This window comes from Lissotriton vulgaris, chromosome 7 (genome assembly GCF_964263255.1).
Source record: "Lissotriton vulgaris chromosome 7, aLisVul1.2, whole genome shotgun sequence".
Lineage (NCBI taxonomy): Eukaryota > Metazoa > Chordata > Amphibia > Caudata > Salamandridae > Lissotriton > Lissotriton vulgaris.
In genome coordinates this window covers 256,845,592-256,869,268 of record NC_141695.1, presented here as the reverse complement: position 1 = coordinate 256,869,268, position 23,677 = coordinate 256,845,592, and the positions used below count along the sequence as shown (strand labels likewise).

Genomic DNA, 23,677 nt, shown 5'->3' with positions numbered 1-23,677 from the left:
AGACCGGGCTCAGGGCCCACATGCACTGAAAGAACAAAGACTTTAGGGGTATAAGTACAGGACCCCTGACAACAGAAAATTAGATCATCCTGGAAATCAAGAAGGAACCTCTGCCAAGGAGAAAGCTGACTCTGAAGAAGGAAGACTGTCCTGCTGTTGCTCTGCTGGACTGACCTGCTGTTGCTTTGCTGCCAAGGAGAGGGGAAGGACTTTGCTGTGAGCTGTGTGTTATGTTGTGCTTTCTTTTATTATTTGCATATTGCTTTAAGGCTCGTGTTAGAGCGTGCCACCATGTAGAATGTCAATTACTGTTCTTGCATTCTTGTTCCATTTAGCTTCAGTTGAAGCCTTCCTCTACTGCTGTCAGTTGTGCTTCCTGGCTCCACCTGTTTCATCCTTTATCTCAATAAAACCTTATGAGATACTACAGCCTCCTTCTCTACTTTACAATTGGCGACGATCGGGATCGACACCCTGCAACCTAAAACCTCGGATTATTTTTTTTTTTTTCTTTTCTCCATCGTCTACAAGGGAAAAAAGAAAATCGCTTTGCAAAGAATTTATTTGTATATCTACTATCACCTGAGACATTACACCCAACGGATTCAAAAGCTGGTTCGTATATTTTTTTTCTTTACCTTAAGGAGACCTACTAACTCGCAAGCTCCGGTTGGTCGCGCATGCCGGCATCTTTCAAGCGAGAGCCGGGTTCCAAACACCACCGGACGACGCGCGACCACGGAATGCTTTACGTCAATCACGCGCGCCTGAGTTAATCGCGTGATGACATAATCGCGCTAGGTCACGTTGCGTGACCCTGCGTAGCGGCCATTTTGGGTCGGAAGATTCAATTACCGAGGCTCAGTCACCGAGGCATTTTAAAATAAAAAAAAAAAAAAGAACGAACTTTATTGAACCAGCGCTAATCCATCAGTGGACGTTTCTCAAGGAGGATAAAGATAAACAGGTGAGACTGTCGGGGCACTTGCTAATTATTAATCAACCAAGTGTTGTGTTAAAACGGGATTACTGCACAAAATCCTTGCATTGTTTATAGACATATATGAATTCTGGGGATCAACTCCACAGTGAAGATATTCCTGAAACAGTAATGGCTCAACAAAGTTTTGTCATTAGCCCCCCACAACCCTTTTGGGCTACTGGATCACAACCAGACATGAAGTGGGTGGAGTGGAAGGAGTATTTTAATAATTACATCTGTGCTATTGATGAAAATGCTAAAATGAAACCAGAGCAAAAGAAAAGAATACTTCTACATTCACTAGGTCCTAAAGGATTAAAAACATATTCACGTATGCAAAAATTAGCAGATGCTGATTCAAGTGAATTCGATAATGCCATTGCTGATATGGATAGATATTTCGCACCTAAAGTGTGTATAGGTGTTGTGAGACACAAATTCTTCCAAAGAAAACAAAAAAAGGATGAATTAGTAGACGAATGGGTTGATGACCTTAAAAAACTAGCTATTGATTGCAAATTTGGTGAATTACACGACGAACTTATTCGTGATCAGCTGGTGATGCACAATGATAATTCTCCTATTCAAGATCGCCTTTGGGTTAATGGCGATGCACCTCTCGACGATGTACTCGCAATAATGAGGAAATCAGAGATGTCGGGAAGATGTGCTACTGTGATTAAAGATACTGTTAAAGATTCTGACAAGGCGTCATCGGCTGTCTTCAAAATCCAAGGGACACCAAAATATCAGAACAAACAATCTTATAACAAAGGGTTTAGTCAACCTTACAAGAACCAAGGAGTGGACAACAAGTTGGAAGACAAAAAGTGTTATCGTTGTGGTAGCAAAGAGCATATGGCTTACTACAAGTCATGTCCTGCTTTACGAAAAAAATGTGGTATTTGTGGTCTCATTGGCCATTTCAGCAAAATGTGCCGTAGGCGTACTAATGTCAAATGTATTTGGAATGAGGATGAATGTGTTGATGGAAGTAGTGATGATGAAAGTGGTTGTGTTAAGAATATAAGAGGGAATTACATGTTGAACATTACTGAGGAAGGCAATTATATGTTAAACCTTACTGATGAAGCAATGGTGGGTAAACCTATCTGTGAAGTCTCGTTTGGAGGTGTTAAAGTTAAGGTATACGCAGACTCTGGGTCTCCATATACGATTGTTAACGAGGAGATATGGAAAAAGAATTTTACACAGAAAATAGGGGATAAATTAAATGCCTCAGATGTTAGTCCAGTAAGTTATACTGGTGGTAAAATTGAACTTTTAGGGTTCAGATGGCTTACCTTTATATTTAAAGGCAGAATGGCCAGAGGCAAATTATACATTGCAACAAAAGGTCCTTCTGTTCTGGGGTGGTATGACCAGAAAAGTCTCCATATCATTTTAGATCCGAATAGCAAGGAGAAGGTGCTAGTTGTAGATGAGGGCAGCAAATTGGAAGATATTTTAAAGCATAAATTCACCAACGTAGTAAGTGGTCAGCTAGGCAAGCTTAGGGGCTTTGAGCATAGAATTATGCTCAAACACAATGCACAGCCTAAAGTGCATAAGGTTAGGCCTATTCCCCTTTTGATAAGAGATGAAGTCAAGAAGGAAATTCAGGGTCTTTTAGCCAAAGGTGTCATCGAGGAGGTAGACTCTTCGGAGTGGATTAGTCCAATAGTCGTAGCGAGGAAACCCAACGGAAAAATCCGTTTGTGTATTGATTATTTGCCATCTAAATCAGAATATTGTGATTGAACGTTTTCCCTTGCCCAAAATCAACGAAATGGTTTCTTCCTTAAGGGGAGCGACTTGGTTTTCCACAGTGGACCTTTCCGCTGCATACCACCAGGTAGTTTTAGATCCTGAGTCTAGGCATCTAACAGCCTTTATCACACCATTTGGCTGTTTTCAATTTATAAGGATGCCATTCGGCCTTGCATCAGCCGCGGCTGTTTTCCAACGCCTAATGCACAGATTGTTTGGTGACATGAATGGCATTAGTTTCTTTCAGGATGATATTCTAATTGCTGGCAATGATAAAGAGGATCATGACACCAAGCTGTGGGAAGTTTTTACCACACTTAGTTCTGCTGGTTTGACTGTTGAACTGTCTAAGTGCAAGTTTGGAGAAAGAAATGTCTCATATCTAGGTCATATAATTAGTGAGGAGGGCGTCAGACCAAAAACTTCACTAATAGAATGTATTGTCAACTCACCTGCACCTGATTCCAAAGAAGGAATCAAATCCTTTTTGGGTATGGCTGAGTATTGTGCTAAGTTCATCAAAGGCTTTGCTTCAAAGGTACACAACATCAGATCCCTATTGAAGAAAAATGTAAAATTTGAATGGTCTAAAGAGTGTGAGAATGAGTTTGTGGAAATCAAGCGGGATTTGCAAAAGGTGAATGCCTTGTCTAGCTTTGACCCTAATCTAGATTGTTATCTGACAACGGACGCAAGTGACAAGGGTTTGGGCGCAGTCTTATCACAGGTTGACGAGAAGGGTAAAGATAGGATAATTTTGTTTGCATCCAGGGCTCTGTCACCTGCTGAAAGCAGATACCCGATTATAGAAAGGGAAGCCTTGGCTTGCGCTTGGGCCTTAGAACATTTTCGTGCATTTGTTTGGGGGAAAATGGTTCACATTAGAACTGATCACAAACCGTTGGTCCACATTTTATCCACTGAGGGCACAGCTACTGCTTCGGCCAGGTTGGCAAGGATCTCTATGCGGATGAAGGAATACATTTATGTGATCACATATGTACCTGGTAAAGACAATGTTGTCGCTGATTGTTTGTCTAGACTCCCTTCTCCTCTGGAAGAATGCGTTGATGATCCTTGGGGAAATATTGGTATAGCATTCATTCATGATTCTGGTTTTCCAGCCATTAGCAGGGAGGATTGGTTAAGAGAACACAATGCTGACAAGGACTTAGTGGAAGTTTCAAAGTTTATTTGTCACGGCTGGCCGAAAGAGAGATTTTTGTCGGGCACTGTGAAACCTTTTTGGGAGGTACGTTCTGAATTATCATTTGAAAAGGAGGTTCTAATGAGGGGGGACAGGATTGTCCCACCTTCTGGGCTGAGGAAAAAAGTCTTAGAGTTATGTCACGAGGGACATTTCGGTATTGTAAGGACTAAGCTAGCAGTTAAAAATTTGTTTTGGTGGCCCAAAGTTGACAGTGAAGTGGAAACCTTTGTCAGAGGTTGCTCTGTTTGCAATTCTGCAGACAAGTCTTTGAGGACTCTTAGACCAGCTATGAGTGAGGGACTCATTCCTAACATGCCTTGGGAAACCATCGCAGTTGATATTTTTGGCCCTGTAGGTGACCCAAAGGAATACGGGCTTGTTGCCATTGATCTGTTTACCAAGTGGCCCGTAGTTAAATTTGTGGACAGTGTGGATACTCAGACCGTGTTAAAGTTTTTGGATAAAATTTTTATTGTGGAAGGTCTACCTGTCAATATCCTAACGGACAATGGTGTACAGTTCTTGTCCAAAGTTGCCCAAAACTATTTTGCAAAATGTGGTATCACACACAAAACAACCTCTTTGTACAATCCCAGTGGGAATGGAACTGTTGAGCGTTTCAATAGAGTTATTAAGGGGATTTTGCAAGCTGCAAATTACAAAGGTTTAGATTGGAAACTGGAAATACAAAAAGCTGTATGGTCTTACAAGGTGACTTTAAATAACTGCACAGGAATTTCCCCTTTTGTGATGCTGCGTGGTAGATTACCTAGGTGTAAATTCAACCCTGGTTGGGTTTTCAAAGATAACGTCCAGCAGTGGTCACCTATTGAGGTCAAGAAAAGTTTGGAATTGGTGCATGACAAGAGTAAGGCCTACTATGATCAGCGCCATGGCGTGAAAAATATCATTATAAAAAGTGGTGATTGGGTCAGGATTAAGAAACCATACAGGGTTTCGAAGGGGGAGAACAAATTTGATTCGCCCAAACAGGTTCTGGAAGTCCTTAGGAACTCAGTCAAGTTAAGTGACGGGAAGGTTTGGAACCTGAAGGATGTGGCCTTGGATATTTGTCAAAACCATGGTGCAGATGAGGTTGTAAGAGACAAACTAACTGATTTCGATTGGGTTGAGGATTACTTCCAAGGCAGCAGTTTGCAGTCTCAACTTGCACCTAATGGATCTCTTCCTCAATTAAGGGAGGGGGATGGGGTAACCGGTTCTCCTGTTTCTTATGATTGTCAGACCAATAAATCCTCACGCAAATCTGACAGTATTGTACAGGAACCCAACTCAGTTGATACTGGTCATGTACATGACAACGTACCGTCCCTTCCAATTGTTACTTCTCCTGCTGTTAATAATGATGCTGTTCCAGCACCCACACTACCTACAGTTAAGGTTTCTAATAGGACACGAGTGTTGCCTTGTTGGCTTAAGGATTACGTGAAGTAATTTATTATTTCCCTCCTTGTCCCTTTCTTTCCTTCCTTTGTTCCCTTGCCTTTCCTCTGTTGTTCCTTTTGTCCATTATTGTGACGGAGGGGGATGTGTTATGTTGTGCTTTCTTTTATTATTTGCATATTGCTTTAAGGCTCGTGTTAGAGCGTGCCACCATGTAGAATGTCAATTACTGTTCTTGCATTCTTGTTCCATTTAGCTTCAGTTGAAGCCTTCCTCTACTGCTGTCAGTTGTGCTTCCTGGCTCCACCTGTTTCATCCTTTATCTCAATAAAACCTTATGAGATACTATAGCCTCCTTCTCTACTTTACACTGTGTCCCCTGTCTTGTAAGGAATCTCCAAGGGCCTGAGAAGAGCTGGCTCCCTGTTTTTGAAGTCCCAGGAACAAAAGGACTTCACCCCCAGTCTCCCTGAACTCTGCTGAGAGAGTTCTGTCCTTCCTAGAGTGCTTGATCCAGTTGTGGGGCCTCTGGAAGTTGAACCTGAGCTGGGAAGCTTGAGACTAAGCTGAGAAACTTGTGAAGCTGAAAAGTGTCGCATCGCTTGCTTGCGGAGCGCATCCCCGACAGTGCGAGAAGTTTCCCGCCGCTACGAAGGTCCAGATCAGCGCAGCGCCTGACATCGCTGCCGGAGCCGTCGCACCCTTCGTTTGCGGGACGCACCAGACCGGTGCGGGAGAATCGAACATCGCTGCGAGTGTCGTCGCAGAGCCTGTCGTCGCTGGGTGAGATCGCCGCACCTCTTGCTTGCGGACCGCATCACGTCGCTGCGAGCATCGTCGCAGAACCATCGCATCGAGGAGCTGCGAGAGAGAGGATCACCGCTGGACCGCGCATCGTCGCCCCGGAGATCGTCGCAGCCCCTACGAGATCATCGCATCGTGCCTTTGCGAGAACAGACTTCCCACGGAACCTACGCACCGGAATCTACGCAAGCTGCCTTCCTCCCCATACAGACCGGATTCGTCGCAACACGCCCGCTGCTGCAGCGGGGCTGTCGCATCGCCTCCCCAGGGTCTCAGGAGTGACGCATCGCTTGTTTCCACCGCACCAGCTTCCTGCTTGTGGAACTTTGTTGCATCTAAAAGGTACTGTGAGTAAACGTGACGCAACTGTGAACTTTTCACGCATATGTGGATTATTTTAACGCAACTTAAAGAACTTTGATTACAACCTGAAGAACTCTTTTGAAACCATATCCTTGAACTGTGTATGTTGGATTTTTGCCGTTTTGGCCTTGTGTAGTTTAGAATAAATATCTTTATTTTCCTAAACTGTTGTGGAATCAGTTTGTGGTGTTTTCACTGTGTTACTGTGAGTGTTGGTACAAATACTTAACGCATTGCCTCTGGTTAGCCTAGACTGCTCAGGCCAAGCTACCTTGAGGGCGAGCAGGGGTTATCTGAGAGAGTTATCTCCTTGTCCTGACTAGAAGCAAGGGTCCCTATTTGGACAGTGGTACCTACCTCTGCCAACTAGAGACCCCCAGTTCTAACAGTTTGAATATACAAATCTGCAAATCATACCTAGGAACAAGTATCAAATCATGGATTGTAAAAATGTACAAGCAAATTATGGATTAAAATTGTGCTACCTCATGATTCACATTCACAAAATAAGGAATCACAGTTTGTAAATGGGTACAAGCAGCAAATTGTGATAATCACATTGCAAGTCACTGATGGTATGATGCTTAAGAGCAAAGTAGAGTAGAGGAGAATATGAACAGCAGAGAGCAGAGTGCTAGACAAGAAGCCAAGAGCACCAAGAGAAGGATGAGGATGCAGGTACAGTTAGTCATTGATCACAAGTTAAACATTTGTTTTGAATGATGCAGGATTTGGAGCCTCAATAGTGATTAAGTGGAGTGGTAGAAATCAATTACCGTATTTTTAAATCTTTCACGCAGGTCAACGCTGCAAGCTACTTTGCTGAGCTGGGCTGTGTGAAAGGTAAATGGTAGGAATATGTTGTATTTACCACTATACAGCATATTCATATCCTTTTCTAGCACTGGTGCGCTTTTGGCTGCCTAGTGCCAACACGGGTAACCCTTACATCATGTTGCAATAGTGCCTGCTTCGTAGACAAGATTGGTTTTGTGCAGGAGGGGGCACCTTCCTGCACAAAAACAGTCCTCTGAACTATTTGTTGGTTCTATGTGTGCTCCAAAATGCAAGACACATATAAAGTAATAAAATATATATATTTCTCCTCATTGTGCCTCACCAGGGGAGGTGAAGCATTTTGACACATTACCGGGTTTACCACTAATGGTGAATCTGGAAATGCACAAAGTCCATTGGGTGAATGCGTTGGAACACCCATGTACCACCCATGGAACACCTCCCTGCGGCAAGTAACGTAAGCCAGCGACTTAAACTGTCTTGCATTACACTAGATTCATCAAGCCATTCAGGGCCATGCAAGGTGGGTTGCTAAATCTCACTTATATTTTTGTGTCACCCTTGTGCACCCATGAATAGTTACACAAAACTAAATAAATCTGGTCCCAAATGTGCAGCAATAACTCACATTCTGAATGAGGCGTTCTCTACTTATAGCAATTCTTCAGCAGGGAGAGCGACATGGTGTGCATCTCACCAGAATCTGTGGCATTGAAGAAACAGCATCTGAGACTGTCTCTGCGGCCAGAGGATGAATGTAAAATATGAGGATGTATAACAAAAGTGCTCAGGGCACCTTTACTTTTGAAACACTGGTCATGTTCTAGCCACTGTTTTCTGACACCTTGTGAATAAACAGGAACGTTTGTTACTTGTATACATGCATGTGGTTGATATACATCAACCATGTTGGACATATTTCAGAAGTAGTTATAGGCCTAATCTATCCTGAATACATTGCCATCTGAGGCATTTTTTGCATCTTCATACAAAGTAGTGATTGTTGGGGTTCAGCGTTACATTATCACCTGAATTCTCATTTTCTGGTTAAATTGGCAGATCTTTTCTGTTGGCAGTGGCTATGGCTTTGAATCATGTATCTGTGACGTACTGAAGGCCACCACTAGTTGTTTGTATACAGTTTGTTCTGACCTTCATCACAGGTTACGTGTCATGTTGACCCTCTTTTCTCTCTGTACCTGTTGGCAGAGGAACAATGTTACCTTTTATTGATGTGTGGCCTAAATACTGTTGCCTACATCAGGGATAAGAGGTTCCAAAGCATACGTTTTTAGTTTCTAACCTGGTCCTTCCAAGCCTGCAAATTAACTGCATTTTCTCAATGACCATCAGGCTGTCAAGCTTTCTAAGATTTTCAAGTATCTATAGAGTCACATAAGAAATGTACCTCTAAAAATGTAGACATTGTCAGGTCATACTGCTATTATTACATTCCTGCAAGCTAAACGGTAAAATATTGGTCTAATGTATGTTGAAGTTAATATTATGAGTATTTTAGTTTTTTGCTCCACTGTCCAGGAGTATACACCCCATGTAACGTATAGATTTTCTAGCGCTCGTTGGTTACAACTGAATCTGACAGCTGACATAGTCAATTACCTTTTAGTTTAATGTTTTATGTCAGAACATTGTTGAGATAATGGCATCTGACATAATTGTAGTGTTTTTAGACATATTTTCCAAAACATACTTGCATTGGGTGTGGTACTTCTAATATTAACTCCAGTTTTGCCTTATTTTTGTAAATACTATTTAGTATATAATATATTTTATTGACAATAAACATCAGAATATTGTTTAGAAAAATGCCATCTGACATATTTGTAGTGTCTTAAAATTAAGTTTCTAAAATATCCTCATAATGGTGTAAGTGCTATTAATATTAACTCCAGTTGGCAGTACTTTTGCAAGCACTATTAAGAATAAAATATGTTGGATTGATAATATTCTGATACTATGGCCTATTGAATGTCCAACATATCAGCACTTGAAGTTACTGAGAGATACACCCCTATATCCTATTGAGGAACTTACATAGGTTTGGCACAGTAATGTGATCATTGTAGCCACACATTCTTCCATAATACATTGCGCTCATAATTCCCAATAAATTATAAAGATATAACTGTTTCAAATTTCTGCATAGTCACCCCAGGTGTTTTGCCTTTTTCTGGACACTAGTTTTGCTGGGATTAGAATGTTGTGCAGTTTTATCCCTGCTAAACAGGAGTAAGATGCCTGTGCTTCCCTTTAAATAAGGTTAAAGTGGCTTAATCCTGATTGGCATATTTACCTTCCCACAAAAAGATGATGGACAGAATACTGAACATTGGTAAAAATTCACTGCAGTACAAAGATCGAGCCCAAATCCATTTTCTTTTCTCGACATGCTATTCCAGTTTGGACCAAGCCATATGCAAATGTGTCTTGACCCCGCTCCTCATTTGAACAGTCCAGCCGGAACTGAAAGGCAAGGTCCACCCTGGACATAAGAAAACCTTTTTGTTGCTATAGTCACCCTAAGTGGAAAAGTGTGCCCAGATGTAGGTACCATGCATGTTATGCTACTGGATTCAAGCTTGCCTGGTTGACGAGGGGTGATACCCTGAAACCGTTCCCAGGGCGCCTATTTTCTGGTCCATTGAGGACCTGTCATCGCAAATTGGGCTGGACTGTTCCCATAGGGAGCACGATCAAGACTGCATACAGCTGGGTCCAAACTGGGGCTGCATGGTGAGCAAAAATACAGTGGAATTAACCCAGAGCTGTGACTGGGGTGAATATTTGAAAATGTTCAGTATTCCGTTATATAGTGATGCTATGTTTATCTTCCGTACAAGCACTAGTGTATGGTGTAGAAAATACACCACAGGCCTAGATGTAAATGATACCTGTGGACTGCAGCACCTTATTTTGCCATCCAGAGAGAGGACCTGTAAAACATGACTTCAGGCCTACTACATGAAGACTAACTGCAGCAGCTTAAAAACCTGCTGTCAAAACTTTCTCCTAAAATGCTAAGCGCTTTCTTGGCTATTCGGGGTACTTCATGCTTAGGCCCCCATAACCTTTTTCCACATAAGGTATTCACGCCAATCTGCATGCTTTTTTCAAATTTCCTGAGCTTCTAAGGGAATGTAGGGTTTTTTGACTCTCCCGGAGGTGACAAAGAAAATAGCCAAACTCTAGGTAAATAATGTTTGGTTTCGAGAAAAACAGGAAAATAGTTCTCTGCAAAAAAGTGCCTTTTTTCTTGAAAAACTGGATCAATGAAAGGTTTGCTGTGCTAAAGTCACCATCCATCTTCTCAGCTTTCAGGAACCTGCAGAGCTGAATCACATGCACAGTTTTTTATCATGCTTTCTTACCCAGAAGCTCTTGCAAACTTCAAGTTTTGACAAAAAAACAATTTCCCTCACATTTCTGTGATGCAAAGTTCTGGAATCTGTGCCAAACCATATATTTACTGCCACATAGCGTTCTCCCAATGAAAATGGTACCTCACTTTTGTGGGTCGGACTAGTGCCTGCGGCAGAAAGGGGCCCACAATTCAACATGGACACATCATATTTTTCCAGTGAAAACAGACCCTTTTTTTGCAGACACAGACAGCAGAAAGACTCTAGCTTTATTTATTGGGTTGGGGGTTTGGCCCCATGCCTTGGTGGGCCAACCTACCCCTTTCTGCGATAAAAAAGATTAGTCTCCAGTTTGTAGTGGGCTTTCTGCCTCCAGGGAGGCAGACTGGAGGTAATGGCCTCCCATCTGCCCCCTAGGGGGGATGAAATACTTTTATGGTTTGGTGTAGTTGGAAAGCACTAATCCATTGCCAGGGGCATGCTCCCCTCAACAAAAGAACTCCCTGATTTCTACTGGGTCGACCACCCTTGACCCTTATTCTTCTGTTATACTTTCCAAGCAGGAACACCCTAGGGAGGGATACTCCTTTGCCACTGTACCTCTCCCATTGAAATTAGTCCACAGAGGTATGCCTTAAGCACCAATGCAGTAAAAGTCAAAAGTGTGCAATTATCATTTCAAATAGAAAAAAACACTGGGATGTTGGGAAAGCTCTTCCCCAACAACCCAACCTCAAAACTGAAAAAGGAATACCCACTGGTGCAAGCACTAGAGAGATTACCTGCTCCTAATACTAGGCTGTGCTGGAACCACTGTGGTGGATGTGTCCAGTATGCCCTCAGCATGCAAGGGGGTTAAAAGTGGCACATTTGAAACATTATGTTGCTTTTTCCTCCAGGAACTAGCCCCCAAAAGCTATTTTCACTAGAAGGACTATAGCTAAAACCTACAAATTGTCAAAGTACAGATTATAAACTTTAATCTATCACTTTTGACAGGAAACAGCTTCAAAAGTCTATATTGTGAATTCAATGCAATTAGGAAAAGCAACTTTTTAAAAGCTACCTTTTACATATCTGAGCCTTTAGTAGGCTAAATATATGTAGCCTACTTATAGATGGTCTGCCTGTGATTGGTCTTAATGAGGTGTGAAAACTGCTCCCAGAGCTAAGAAATAGCCTGGATTTGGGAGGTATTCTCTTCCCCTTTGAAAGAGACCAGTAAGGATGGGCCCATAAACCTAATTAACAAGTAAATGTAAAAAGTAATTTGCAGTTTGGGACTGTTTGTAGTAATTCATATAGGAACAGTTGAAAATGTGGGCATGGTAACCCCTGGGAATATTCATCCACCCATTAGAGAGGAGCCAGGAGGCAACATCAGCCAGAGACTAGTGTTATCCATACATGTGTCATCCCTAGGAACCCTCCTCAGAACAGGAGATCAGAAGAGGGCTAGACTATGTGTGTTATAACCTGAAGGACTGAATCATCTCCTTATTGTGTTTTGGACAAAGAAGGGGACTCCAAGGGCCAATGGGCTTGCCCCCTGTATATCTACAGGGACGCAGGCAGAAAAAACACTGATCTTTACTGGATCATGCCCCATAGTCCTAAAGTCTCTGTCTGGGAGCCTTATCACTGCAAACATTCCCGACTTAAACATATTCTGACGTCCATTTTGTAAACTAAGTGCAAAGGGAAAAATCTTTTACCAGGTCATGGCGCTTGGTCTATCCGGCCTCAGGATCCATTGTGGTTTGCCTCACAGATCGTGTAGATCCAGGTCTACTGTGGCTGTAGACTATCATTCACTATATTTGACTCTATTTCCACCTAATTTGTGCAAAATTCATATATATCATGTTCCCCTTACTGGATGTTTGTCATTTTGTTATCAGTTTCTTTAGAATCAATGTTTTTTGTTTGTTTGGTGTTTTGAATGTATTACTGTTTCATACTGCATACATACTTTACACATTGCCCTAAGTTAATCCTCTCTCCTCTGTGCCAGTGCTACCGGGGGGTAGAGTGCAGGTTAATTTTGTGGTTTCTTAGGTTTACCCTTATGAGATAGGGTCATAGTTCTTTGAGGTGGGTAACCATCCACCCCAATAATAATCTGCTTTCTTGACATAACTATTGTTTTCTTTTGTGATTCATATCCTTACACAGCTGAAGAATCCGTAAATATTCTAGATGTTGGATATGCTCTGAGGATCCACATCAGAGACATCAGTGACAACACAGGCTCATTCCATCAGACCAAAGGCAGCTTTAGCTGTGATCAGAAAGAATATCTTTGTTGTTGACAACAATGTGACCAGCTCCACATATGTTCTGGTAGCAATAGTCTCAAAATGTTTCCTTGTGTGCTCTATGATGTAATAATCTCTCTACATTATCTACTTCTGCTTCAGACTAGATCTGAATCGTCTGCTTCTAAATAGTGTTATCTGCTTCTGCTTGTGACTAGCTTCATTTTGTTCATGTAGGGAGTATGGCATTTATGGAACAATAGAAAAAGATCTTGCATGGTAAAATGGAATATGTGGTGGGACGTTTTGTGTACCCCCTTGACCAAGTCTTCATTTAAACTACTATTTACAAGGTAACTAAAGCACAAAGTCAATAGGTTCAAAGTAGAGCCAGCAATCACTCCTGAATGATTAGCACCTTGCTTTCCAAAATTGATGCCAAGTTTGGGACCTATTTGGAGTTTGGCAGGCAAGCCAGTCTGTCACACGCATGGCAGATATCCTGATGGATGAACGCCTCATCAGCACCCGACATCGCCATAGCCATCCCGGACGGCTACAAGATCATCCGAAAGGACCGCACCAACCAAACAGGAGGAGGCATCGCCATCGTCCACAAGAACACCATCCGCATCACGACCAGTTCCGACGACAACCTCACATCTGCCGAACACCTTCACTTCCAGATCCACACCGACCCCAAGACCATACTCAGAGGCACCCTCATCTACAGGCCACCAGGACCCCGCACACAATTCAGCGATGACATCGCTGACTTCATCAGCCCACACGCCCTCCCCTCCGAGGACTACATTCTACTGGGAGACCTCAACTACCACCTGGAAAAGAAAAACAACTCCAACACCACCACCCTTCTGGACAACCTGGCCAACCTCGGACTCGAACAACTTGTCAATACCCCCACCCACTATGCCGGACACACGCTCGACCCAATCTTCACCTCCAGCAAGCACATCTCCTTCAATCACACCACAGCTCTCCACTGGACGGACCACAGCTGCGTTCACTTCAACTACAAAAAGACCACGACCCACAACCCCCCACAACCTATTCCCTGAAGAAACTGGAACAAAATTACTACCGACCAGCTCTTCACATCGCTTCACCAAAACCCTCCTGCCAAATCATCGGACCCAAACCAAGCAGCCACCAACCTCACACAATGGATCACCCACAGCGCAGACGAACTAGCACCCTTGAAAAACCATCAAATCAAGCAAGGTAACAAAAAAGCCCCCTGGTTCAACGATGACATTAAGAAATCCAAGAAGTTATGTCGCACCCTCGAGAAAGCCTGGAGAAAAAACCCAACCACTGACAACCTGACCACCTTCAAGAACGCAACCCGCAAACACCACCAACTGATCCGATCCACCAAGAAATCAGCATTCAAGGATCAACTTGACAACAACGCCCACAAGAGCAAGGATCTATTCAACATCATCAAAGAATTTACCAACCCCACCGCCGGCACCAACGACATCTCTCCCTCCCAAGACCTCTGCGACTCCCTAGCCTCTTTCTTCTACAACAAAATCGCTGACATACATAACAGCTTTGAAAACCAGTCCGGGGACCAGTCCACTCCACCCACCTCCGAACCAACACCCCCCTCTAACAACCTTTGCACCTGGAACCCTATCACCACTGAAGACACCATCCGCCTGATGAACTCCATCCACTCAGGATCGCCAACCGACCCATGTCCCCACCACATTTTCAACAAAGCAGACTCCATCATCGCACCCCATCTCCGAGACATCATCAACTGCTCCCTCAACTCCACTACCTTCCCGGAAAGCTGGAAACATGCCGAACTCAGCACCCTTCTGAAGAAACCCACAGCAGACCCCACTGAACTCAAGAACTACCGCCCCATATCGCTCCTCCCATTCCCTGCCAAAGTTATTGAGAAAGCCGTCAACAGTCAGCTTGCCGCCTTCCTCGAAGCCAACAAATCCCTCGACCCCTCACAGTCCGGCTTCCGAGCCAAACACAGCACCGAAACCGCACTCATCACAGCAACGGACGACATCCGAACTCTACTGGACAACGGAGAAACAGCTGCCCTCATCCTACTTGACCTCTCCGCAGTCTTCGACACAGTCTGTCATAGCACCCTAATACAACGCCTCAGCAACATCAGAATACAAGGAAAAGCATTGGACTGGATCATCTCGTTCCTCGCCGGAAGAACCCAGAGAGTCCGCCTCCCCCCTTTTAGATCAGAGGCCACCGAAGTCATCTGCGGCGTACCACAAGGATCTTCACTCAGTCCCACCCTCTTCAACGTATACATGAGTCCCCTCGCATCCATCGCACGCCAACACAACCTCAACATCATCTCCTACGCAGACAACACCCAGCTGATCCTCTCCCTCACCAAAGACCCAAACATCGCCAAAACCAACTTACATGAAGGAATGAAAGAAGTAGCCGAGTGGATGAAGAACAGCCGTCTAAAACTGAACTCGGACAAAACGGAAATCCTCATCCTAGGATCATCCCCCTCCACCTGGGACGACTCATGGTGGCCACCAGCCCTGGGAACCGCACCCATACCTATGGACCACGCACGTAACCTGGGCTTCATCCTGGACTCCTCCCTCTCGATGACCAAACAAGTCAACGCCGTCTCATCCTCATGCTTCAACATCCTATGCATGCTCAAAAAAATCTTCCGCTGGATCCCCACTGAAACAAGAAAGACAGTCACCCACGCACTGGTCACAAGCCGACTGGATTACGGAAACACCCTTTACGCCGGAACCACAGCCAAAATACAGAAAAAACTCCAACGCATCCAAAACGCCTCAGCTAGACTCATACTTGACATCCCCCGTCAAGCTCACATTTCCAGTCACCTGAAAGACCTCCACTGGCTCCCCATCAACAAGAGAATAACGCTCCGTCTCCTCACCCACGCACACAAAGCCCTCTACGACCTTGGACCCGAATGCCTCAACACGCGACTGTCCTTCTACACCCCCACCCGCCAACTACGATCATCCAATCAAGCCCTCGCCGCAATTCCGCGCATCCATAAATCCACCATGGGGGGAAGAACCTTCTCCTACTTAGCGGCCAAAACCTGGAATTCTCTCCCCACCCACCTCCGCCTCGTACAGAACCACCTCTCCTTCAGAAAGCAACTTAAAACTTGGATATTCGATAAGTAAAGTACTCCCCCTCCCCCAAGCGCCTTGAGACCCTCTGGGTGAGAAGTGCGCTATACAAATTTCCGAACTTGAACTTGAACCTGACTGAGATATTATTAGAGCATAATAGCCTATGGCATTTATAATACAGGAGACAAGCTACCCACCATGTTTTGATGGAGTATCTCATTCACCCCACTGTAAATAAGGCCCTTAGTATTCGGGCAGTGCTTGTGATGTAGTCTTACCTTGATTTATCTGCAAAAGGTACATCAGTAAATAACTCTTGGTATTCTGATTTCATTAGAGTGATCTTTTCACTTCCATGGTCAGATATGAGAAATTCAATAGCCTGCAAAGATAAATACAGTAAAGTGACACAATTGACTTGCCAAATCTTGACTCCATAACTCTGGCTGACTCAGCAGGTCACATAAAAATAACAGTAAATTAAAGCCACTACACCACCTTGAAAACATCTAAATCTGTACTTTTCTCTTCAGCATATGTTTGGTAAAAATTTGGTGCTCAGTATTTCTTCTTTAGGAAGTCTTGGTAATGAATATTTGTTTCAATACTAAGATGTAAAGATTCAAAATGGGAAAATACTTTTCCCACTCGTTACCAGTTTCTCCAAAAATTCAAGGGTAGCAGTCGCTCATCACCCCCCACCACCCCGGCTATCCAAAGACTTGAATAAGGCTGTGAAATAGCTGATGTGGAATCATGAAGGAGTATGGACAGCAAAGGTAGTGAGGAGTGAGGAGAGGTTTGTGTACAGAACACCAGATGTATATTTTATTATTTGAGCAGGCCAGTACACTTGAGGAGAAAGATCCTGCCTGGGCAGCAACACATCAAATATATTTTTCCAACATTTAGGAAGAGGGAAGTGCAACTCAGCAGAGAGGATGGGGAGTGTGGAAGGAAAATATGTATATAATATGGATGTAAAATGATTTTTTGGTTTGCTTATACATTTGGCACATTATGCCAAAGTACACAAAATTTAGCACACTCATAGCAACATTACCATCTCAAGAGGAAATGTGATTACGAAACGTTAAGGGGATAGATAAAAAGGATACATTTCACATTTTAGCTCCCCTGGTTAATGTTACTCTCTGCTACAGCGAAAATACACAAATAGATATTTAGGACAGTTCAATCTTTACTGGAGCTCAGACAGGAGGTCAGCCAACTGACCCTTGGAGTTAGCCAGGTTAGTCTGGGATGAAGGGAGCACTTTCAGTCTCCCTTTGCATAGGCCAGGGCACTCTTCAAGCAGCAAGGAAGTCCTATAGTAGTAGCAGGACAGTCTTCTTTGAAGGGGTCCTTTGTGTGTGCTGGAGCCAAGCACTTTAAAGTATTTGTTGGGGCAGTCAACAACTCTGCACCCAGCCTCCTGGCAGGACATCCTATCCTGGCCAAAACTAGCCCCCTTTGTCACACTGTCTGGGACGACTACACAAAGCCAAACAGCGAAGCCCTTCACATTCATGTGACACAGGATACTTGCAGAAAGAACACATGGCTAGGACAAGTAAACACCAACTTTCTCAGAAAGGTATTTTGAGAATTGTGACTTGAAATCTGACTTTACCATTAAAGAGGATTATAAATTACAATTCATTCGAGTCTAAACATCATATCCCAATCTTATCCTAATCCAAAGTTATCACTTATTAAATGAAAAAATATCACCCAGTGTTAGTCAATGGGAGAGATATGCCTTGCAGATGTGAAAAATATCTGTAGGAGTTTTTCACTACCAGGACAAGTAAAGCATAAAGCCAAATGTCCTATGTTTTAAACACATGCACCATGCCATGGGTGCTTCTAGGGCATGCCTTAGGGGTGTTATATAAGTATTGAAAAGGATGGTTTAGGACTGGTAATGCTTTACTTTTCGAGGTTGAAATGTAAGTTTAAAACAGCACTACAGGCTGCAGACATGTTTTAAAGGGCTAATTTAGTGGGGTGGGGGGGGGGCAATAAATGCAGCAGGCCTACTAGTAGCATTTCATTTACCGGCCTTGACTATACATAGTACCATTTTACTAGGGAATAATAAGTAAATTAAATGTGCTAATTAGGTGTAGTCCAATTTTACCATGTTTTAGGGAGACCACGCTATCATTTTAGCACTGGTTAGCAGTAGTAAACTTCAAAGAGCCCTAAAGTATACGAAAACTAATTCAACAAACAGGAGGAGTGAAGGAAAGATTTTAGAAGAATACTACACCAAGGATGTCAGGTATACCAGTAAGTCATCCATAGGTAGCCCTTATAGCCCACAAGGTAGGGGGACTGGAATTTAAAAGTGGGACATGTAGAAAATTATCGTTACCATGTCCCTACAGTGATAAAGACCTAAAAGGTATTTCCTCTGTGGCAGGCCTAGTTGTTCTATGTAGAATACAGTTGAAATACTAATATTGTTTCCTGGGAATTTGACCACCTAGACAACTAACCGCTAATATTCATTGTTCTTAAAAATCTACTTCAAATGTTTTATTTGATTTTTTATAAACATACAAGAAATGTAACTTTTAGAAAGATACCCTTTATATGCTTGATCTTTTAGATGGCTAATTGGCAGTAGCCTATGGCACCTCTCAGATTGGCATTAGCCCTGAATGAGGTGTAACATTTCTCCCATGGGCTACACAAAGGGTTAACCTGATGAGCAAGGGTGGCTCCTCTGAACTCAGCAGAATATACAGGGTCAGAGCTGTGGGAATCTTGTTGACAGCACACTGTCAGTTCCTGCCGGAGAGGCCTGTTAGAGACACATGTAACACTTTGGCACACTTCAAAAGGAGAGAAGAATTGTTCTGTATCACCCTTCTGGGTACTGTAGGACTTTGAATGTGCCCTACCTCTAGTTTGCTGTGGTTACAGTTCCTGCCTCAACTTGAATTGTGATGTTAGATGTGGCAGGACACTAACCTGTAACATGGTGCACTCCATTACATACCCACAACCATCTTATCATAAGTTTAGTATGGCCAAATCCTTTTGCCATACAGAAAATGCCCTGGTACATAGCATTTTCGTCCTTTTTGCTGTAATGCAAACAGGAACTACCCATAAAAGTGGGTAACGTTTCCCAGGGATCTTTTACCCTATTGGCAAGGAAGTGCCCATGGGTCATCCTCACCCACTAGCTAGTGCCAAATATAAATGCGGCACCCCAAGGTACCCTATCAGAACACTTTCTTGGTCTGCAGAATAACAGAAGAGGACTGGATCTGCTGTCTATGACCCAAGAGCTATGAAGGACTAGACCTGCTCTCCATTTACCCATGATAAGGAATTACACTCCAAGTTTCAGGTGGCTGACCTTCTGTGTGACTAAAGAAATAGACATTTCAGGAAGGCTTTTTCATAAATTTCACAGATGACCATTGGCAATTGGATTCGGACTGGACTTTGTTATTTGCTTCTGCTTGATACCCTGATACCCTAAGAGTCTCTTAGTGCCCTCCCATGAGGTTCTGGGGGGCTTATAAATGTGCTCTTCTTGTGCCTTGGACACAAAGAAAAGGTTTAGAAACTTTTGCAAACCGAGCCAGAGCTTCAGAGCCAACAGCAAATACTGTAAAAAAATACCCAACCTGCAGTACTACGTGATTTATTTACTTTCCAATTTTTCTCCCTGAAAGGCTATAGCTCCTTAGAAAAAATAGCAAAGCCCCTTTCTACTTAGAACCTTTTTTCAAACTGAAATCTCAACACCTCCAGATAGTAAGCGGAACCAAGCTTCTTTGGGTATCCAACCCCAAGGATCATGGAGTTTGACATATTATCAGCCGTATACCACTCAGGAAAGATTTTTTTCTGGGAATTAAATGACAAAGTCTCTTTTTGATTGGGACTCAGAAACATTTAAAAAAAAAATTGACTTCTAGATCTAGACTTTCACTGTCATAATTCTATATGGTGTATCGGAACAAGGCTCCATCACGGTCGAACAAAATTCATGCGTAGGTACCGGTCTACTGTAACCATTGACTACTATTTGCAATTTGGGCTTTATGGTGCTTTTCTCTCATAACTCTTTACAAAATCACATCTCCGTGTCACTTGATTAGATTTTGGTGTTGTTTTGTAGATTAAATGCTATTCTATTTTTTATAAATTAGAGTGGGATTTTTGCGGTAAAGTTTTTTTGACTGTTTACTTTTATGATATTTCTAAACATTTTATAAATGTTCTTAAATTAAGCCTGTCTGCTCCCTGTCATAGCTACCATAGTATGAGGTCAGGATTACATTATTGAAACCTTTGGCTGAACCTAACTGGATAGTGACTTTATTATTTCTGGTGGACTCTTATCCACACAAACTAATTAACCATTTTCTCACAGGATTTAACTCTAATTTGTCCTAATTCATAGTGAGCGCATATTTAATATCACCTATGTTATTCACTTCAATTTTTTACTTTTGGTAATACATTTTGATTTGTGATTAGTTGCAAGGTACTATTTTTGTTCAAAGGCTGAGCAGAATGTTTTATTCAAATACATATTTCTTATGTATACTCAATAATTAAACATGACAAAATCTTTGTTTAATTATTTTTTATTTGATAAGAAGAGTTCTCATTGCACTGCTGGGTTTTTTACTTCAAAAAGCTTAAAGAGTAATGCCCAGGCCCATGTAGAAACTGCATGAAGTGGCCAGTGCTCATCAAGGAACACTTTACAGTCTGCTCTTACAGCTGGTAATCATTGAAAGTGACGAGACTCTTCTAGTGAGAGTTTGGCGGGTTCGTTGCCCAAGAACATTTTGAAAAATGGGGTCAAATAGTGCATTTTAAAGTACATATGTTTTGAAAGGGCAAATATTCAAGCCTTTCATTAATGCCATTGAAATATGACTCTCCCAGAAGTTCATGTTATTTATTCAATTGTACAATGGGTTACGTCACAAGTCAAAAATTGCTTCCATTGTGCTATGGCCAGTATTTGGTCATGGGTGCCACCACATATGCTATGAGCTCCCACTTAGGTTAAATACTATATGTAATGTGTCAGTGTCAGAAATTTGGCATTAGTGCTATTCACATACATTGGGTTACCCTTATGACGAAAACTACAGCGAATGTCAAGGCCATCATTTTGCTATGTTTCTCACCCTCTTATAAGCCAAAGGTGATCACCTTATGCCAAGAGTAACCTCCAGTGTGTGAACACCAACATAATGTCTCAGGTGATTCCTGTGGTAAGAACTTCCTTTAGTTTGCCAGTGCCAACATTGTTCATAGGTGCTCCATGCAAAGAATTAACTTCCAGTATCCAAGTTGTCTCTCAGGCTCCACCCTATTTAGTATGGATGGCTTTCTCCGCGCACAGCGGTCGCGCACAGCGGGCGCGCGCCGAAGTTGCGCCAAAGTTAAGCCCGTCTGCACCTGTCCGCGCTGAGATTGCGCCAGTGGCCAGACGGGCTGGGCCCCGATACTCTGACCTAGCTGATAGTGAGTTGTATACTCTCTCTACCTTGCTCTCTTTTAGGCCACCTTTTAAATGATGCCATCACACTCTTTCCCCCGATGACTTTCCTAGCACACATTGTTGTAATCGCGATATAAGACATATCAGGACTAGGCATCCTAGGAAAGGCCGGGTTCGCCCTGGGGCAGTTAAGCCTTCTGAAAATCCTATAAAGGAGGTGGGATTTCTCATCAATGCCAGATCCATGGTTAAAAACAATGTGGCATTTAGTGATTTTGTCTCGCATAGGTAACCCCCCTGGGTCTTTATCACTGAAACCTGGGGATCGGATACTTCAGGCCCCGATTTGGTTGACGCTATACCTAAGGGCTATGCCCTGACCAGGATGGACAGAACTGGTCGTAGGGGTGGTGGGTTAGGAATTCTGGTTAGAGATTCCTTTACCTGCCGCACGGACCCCCTCTCATCTCCCTCTGATACTTTTGAGGCAATATACTTTTCTATAAACTTTACCCCCACATCCTCCTTTTCTGGCATCCTTTGTTACAGACCTCCTGGTCCCAGAGCTACATTTTCCCAAGACCTGTTGAAATATTTAGAGCCCTTCATCAACAGGCCAAACTTCACCCTTCTTGGTGATTTAAATTTTCATCTGGAAGGCGTACGCTCTAGAGACACATCGTATTTAGTAGAAGGCTTGGCCGCATGTGGCCTGATCCAACTGATAGAATGTCCTACTCATCTTGCTGGTCATACGCTTGATGGCGTCTTTTCAAATGACAAGAAAAAGAGAATAGGTGGTGCACTGCCTGGTTAGTTGAATTTCTGAAAAGGTTTTAAACAAGTTTAAGGGTGCTCTCGAGGGTGGTGTTTTCCGTCCTAACACCAAAGGAACATAGAATAGGTCGTGTATGCAGGCACTGCCGATACATCCCCTAGGGAGGCACTCCGGAGGTGATCAATAAAGTGATTCACAAGGTCGATGAAAGTTTTGCTCATTTATTCAATGTTCTACATCCAATGTTTTTGAACTGATATTAACGACATATCAAGAACAACATGATTCCATTGAGTTAATATATGAACTGTCTCCAATGCATTTCGGGCAGAAATGCCCTTTATCACGGAGTGCTGTGGAGGAAGACACAAAATAAAGGGTTGAAAGTAGGGTAAGAGACCGTCGGTTTAAAAAGGGGAATTACTCGTGCTCTCGGTGAGGGAGTGCAGGTTTAAACCAGCGTGAGTGGTCTAACTGGTGTACGAAACATATCGTGAGGGGGAGGGTTGTGACGGAAGTTTACCGCGTGTGGCTAAAAGTCGGGGAGTGTGCGAGTAATCAAAGGTGGCTGGAACTTACTTCATGTCAACGCATAGCGGTTTCCGCTCTACAAACGGCTGCAAAGGTCTGTGTCGGGCGTGAATGTGAGGGGAGGTTATAAGTAACGTAAAGTAACCAGCAAAAATGGACAAGGGGAATTACAAGGAAATCAACGAGGGACTAGGTGTCAAAACGTAACGCGGCCATGTTGGAATGGGGTAACCAGACGGGAGGTGCTAGACAGGAATAAAAAAGCAAAGGCTAGAAGAGAGTAATAAGCAGCAATGCAAACAGTTAGGTAAATGAAAAAGTACATTACAAATAACAACTGTATTCAATGCGATCGTTAAGACCATGGGGTTTCAAGGTCTGTAATCGGTAAATCCATTCTAGTTCTCTCTTTAACAAAAGTTTGTGATTGTCGATTCCTTCTCTTTTTGTGAGAATTTCCAGTAGAATGAATTTCAGTTGTGCGATGGTATGGCGTGATTCAGCAAAGTTGCATGGCAATGTTTGATTTCTCAAGTTTCAGGCGTATATTGGATTTATGTTCATTCAAACGAGATTTTATTTTGCGTTCTGTTTTGCCTACATATAACTTTCCACAGGGGCATTTCAAGGCATAGATCAAGTTCATCGAATCACATGTGGCATCGACTTGGAGTTTAATAGCAAGACCTTTCATAGGGTGTTGGATGGTGTTGCCCTTGATGACATTGTTACAGTGTTGGCAATTTAAACAGGGTTGAG

The 23,677-nt window shown here is 42.9% G+C and overlaps 1 protein-coding gene across 2 annotated transcripts in view; it reads right to left on the bottom strand.

Moving 5' to 3' along the window:
• The window catches only part of LOC147701324 (putative methyltransferase DDB_G0268948), a 349,449-nt gene that overhangs the window by 172,834 nt on the left and 152,938 nt on the right, over nt 1-23,677 (bottom strand). For both annotated transcript variants that reach the window (XM_086930041.1, XM_086930042.1), the window contains exon 4: nt 16,397-16,500. In XM_086930041.1, coding sequence (XP_086786167.1) covers nt 16,397-16,500 — 104 coding nt within the window. The remainder of the gene's footprint in view (nt 1-16,396; nt 16,501-23,677) is intronic.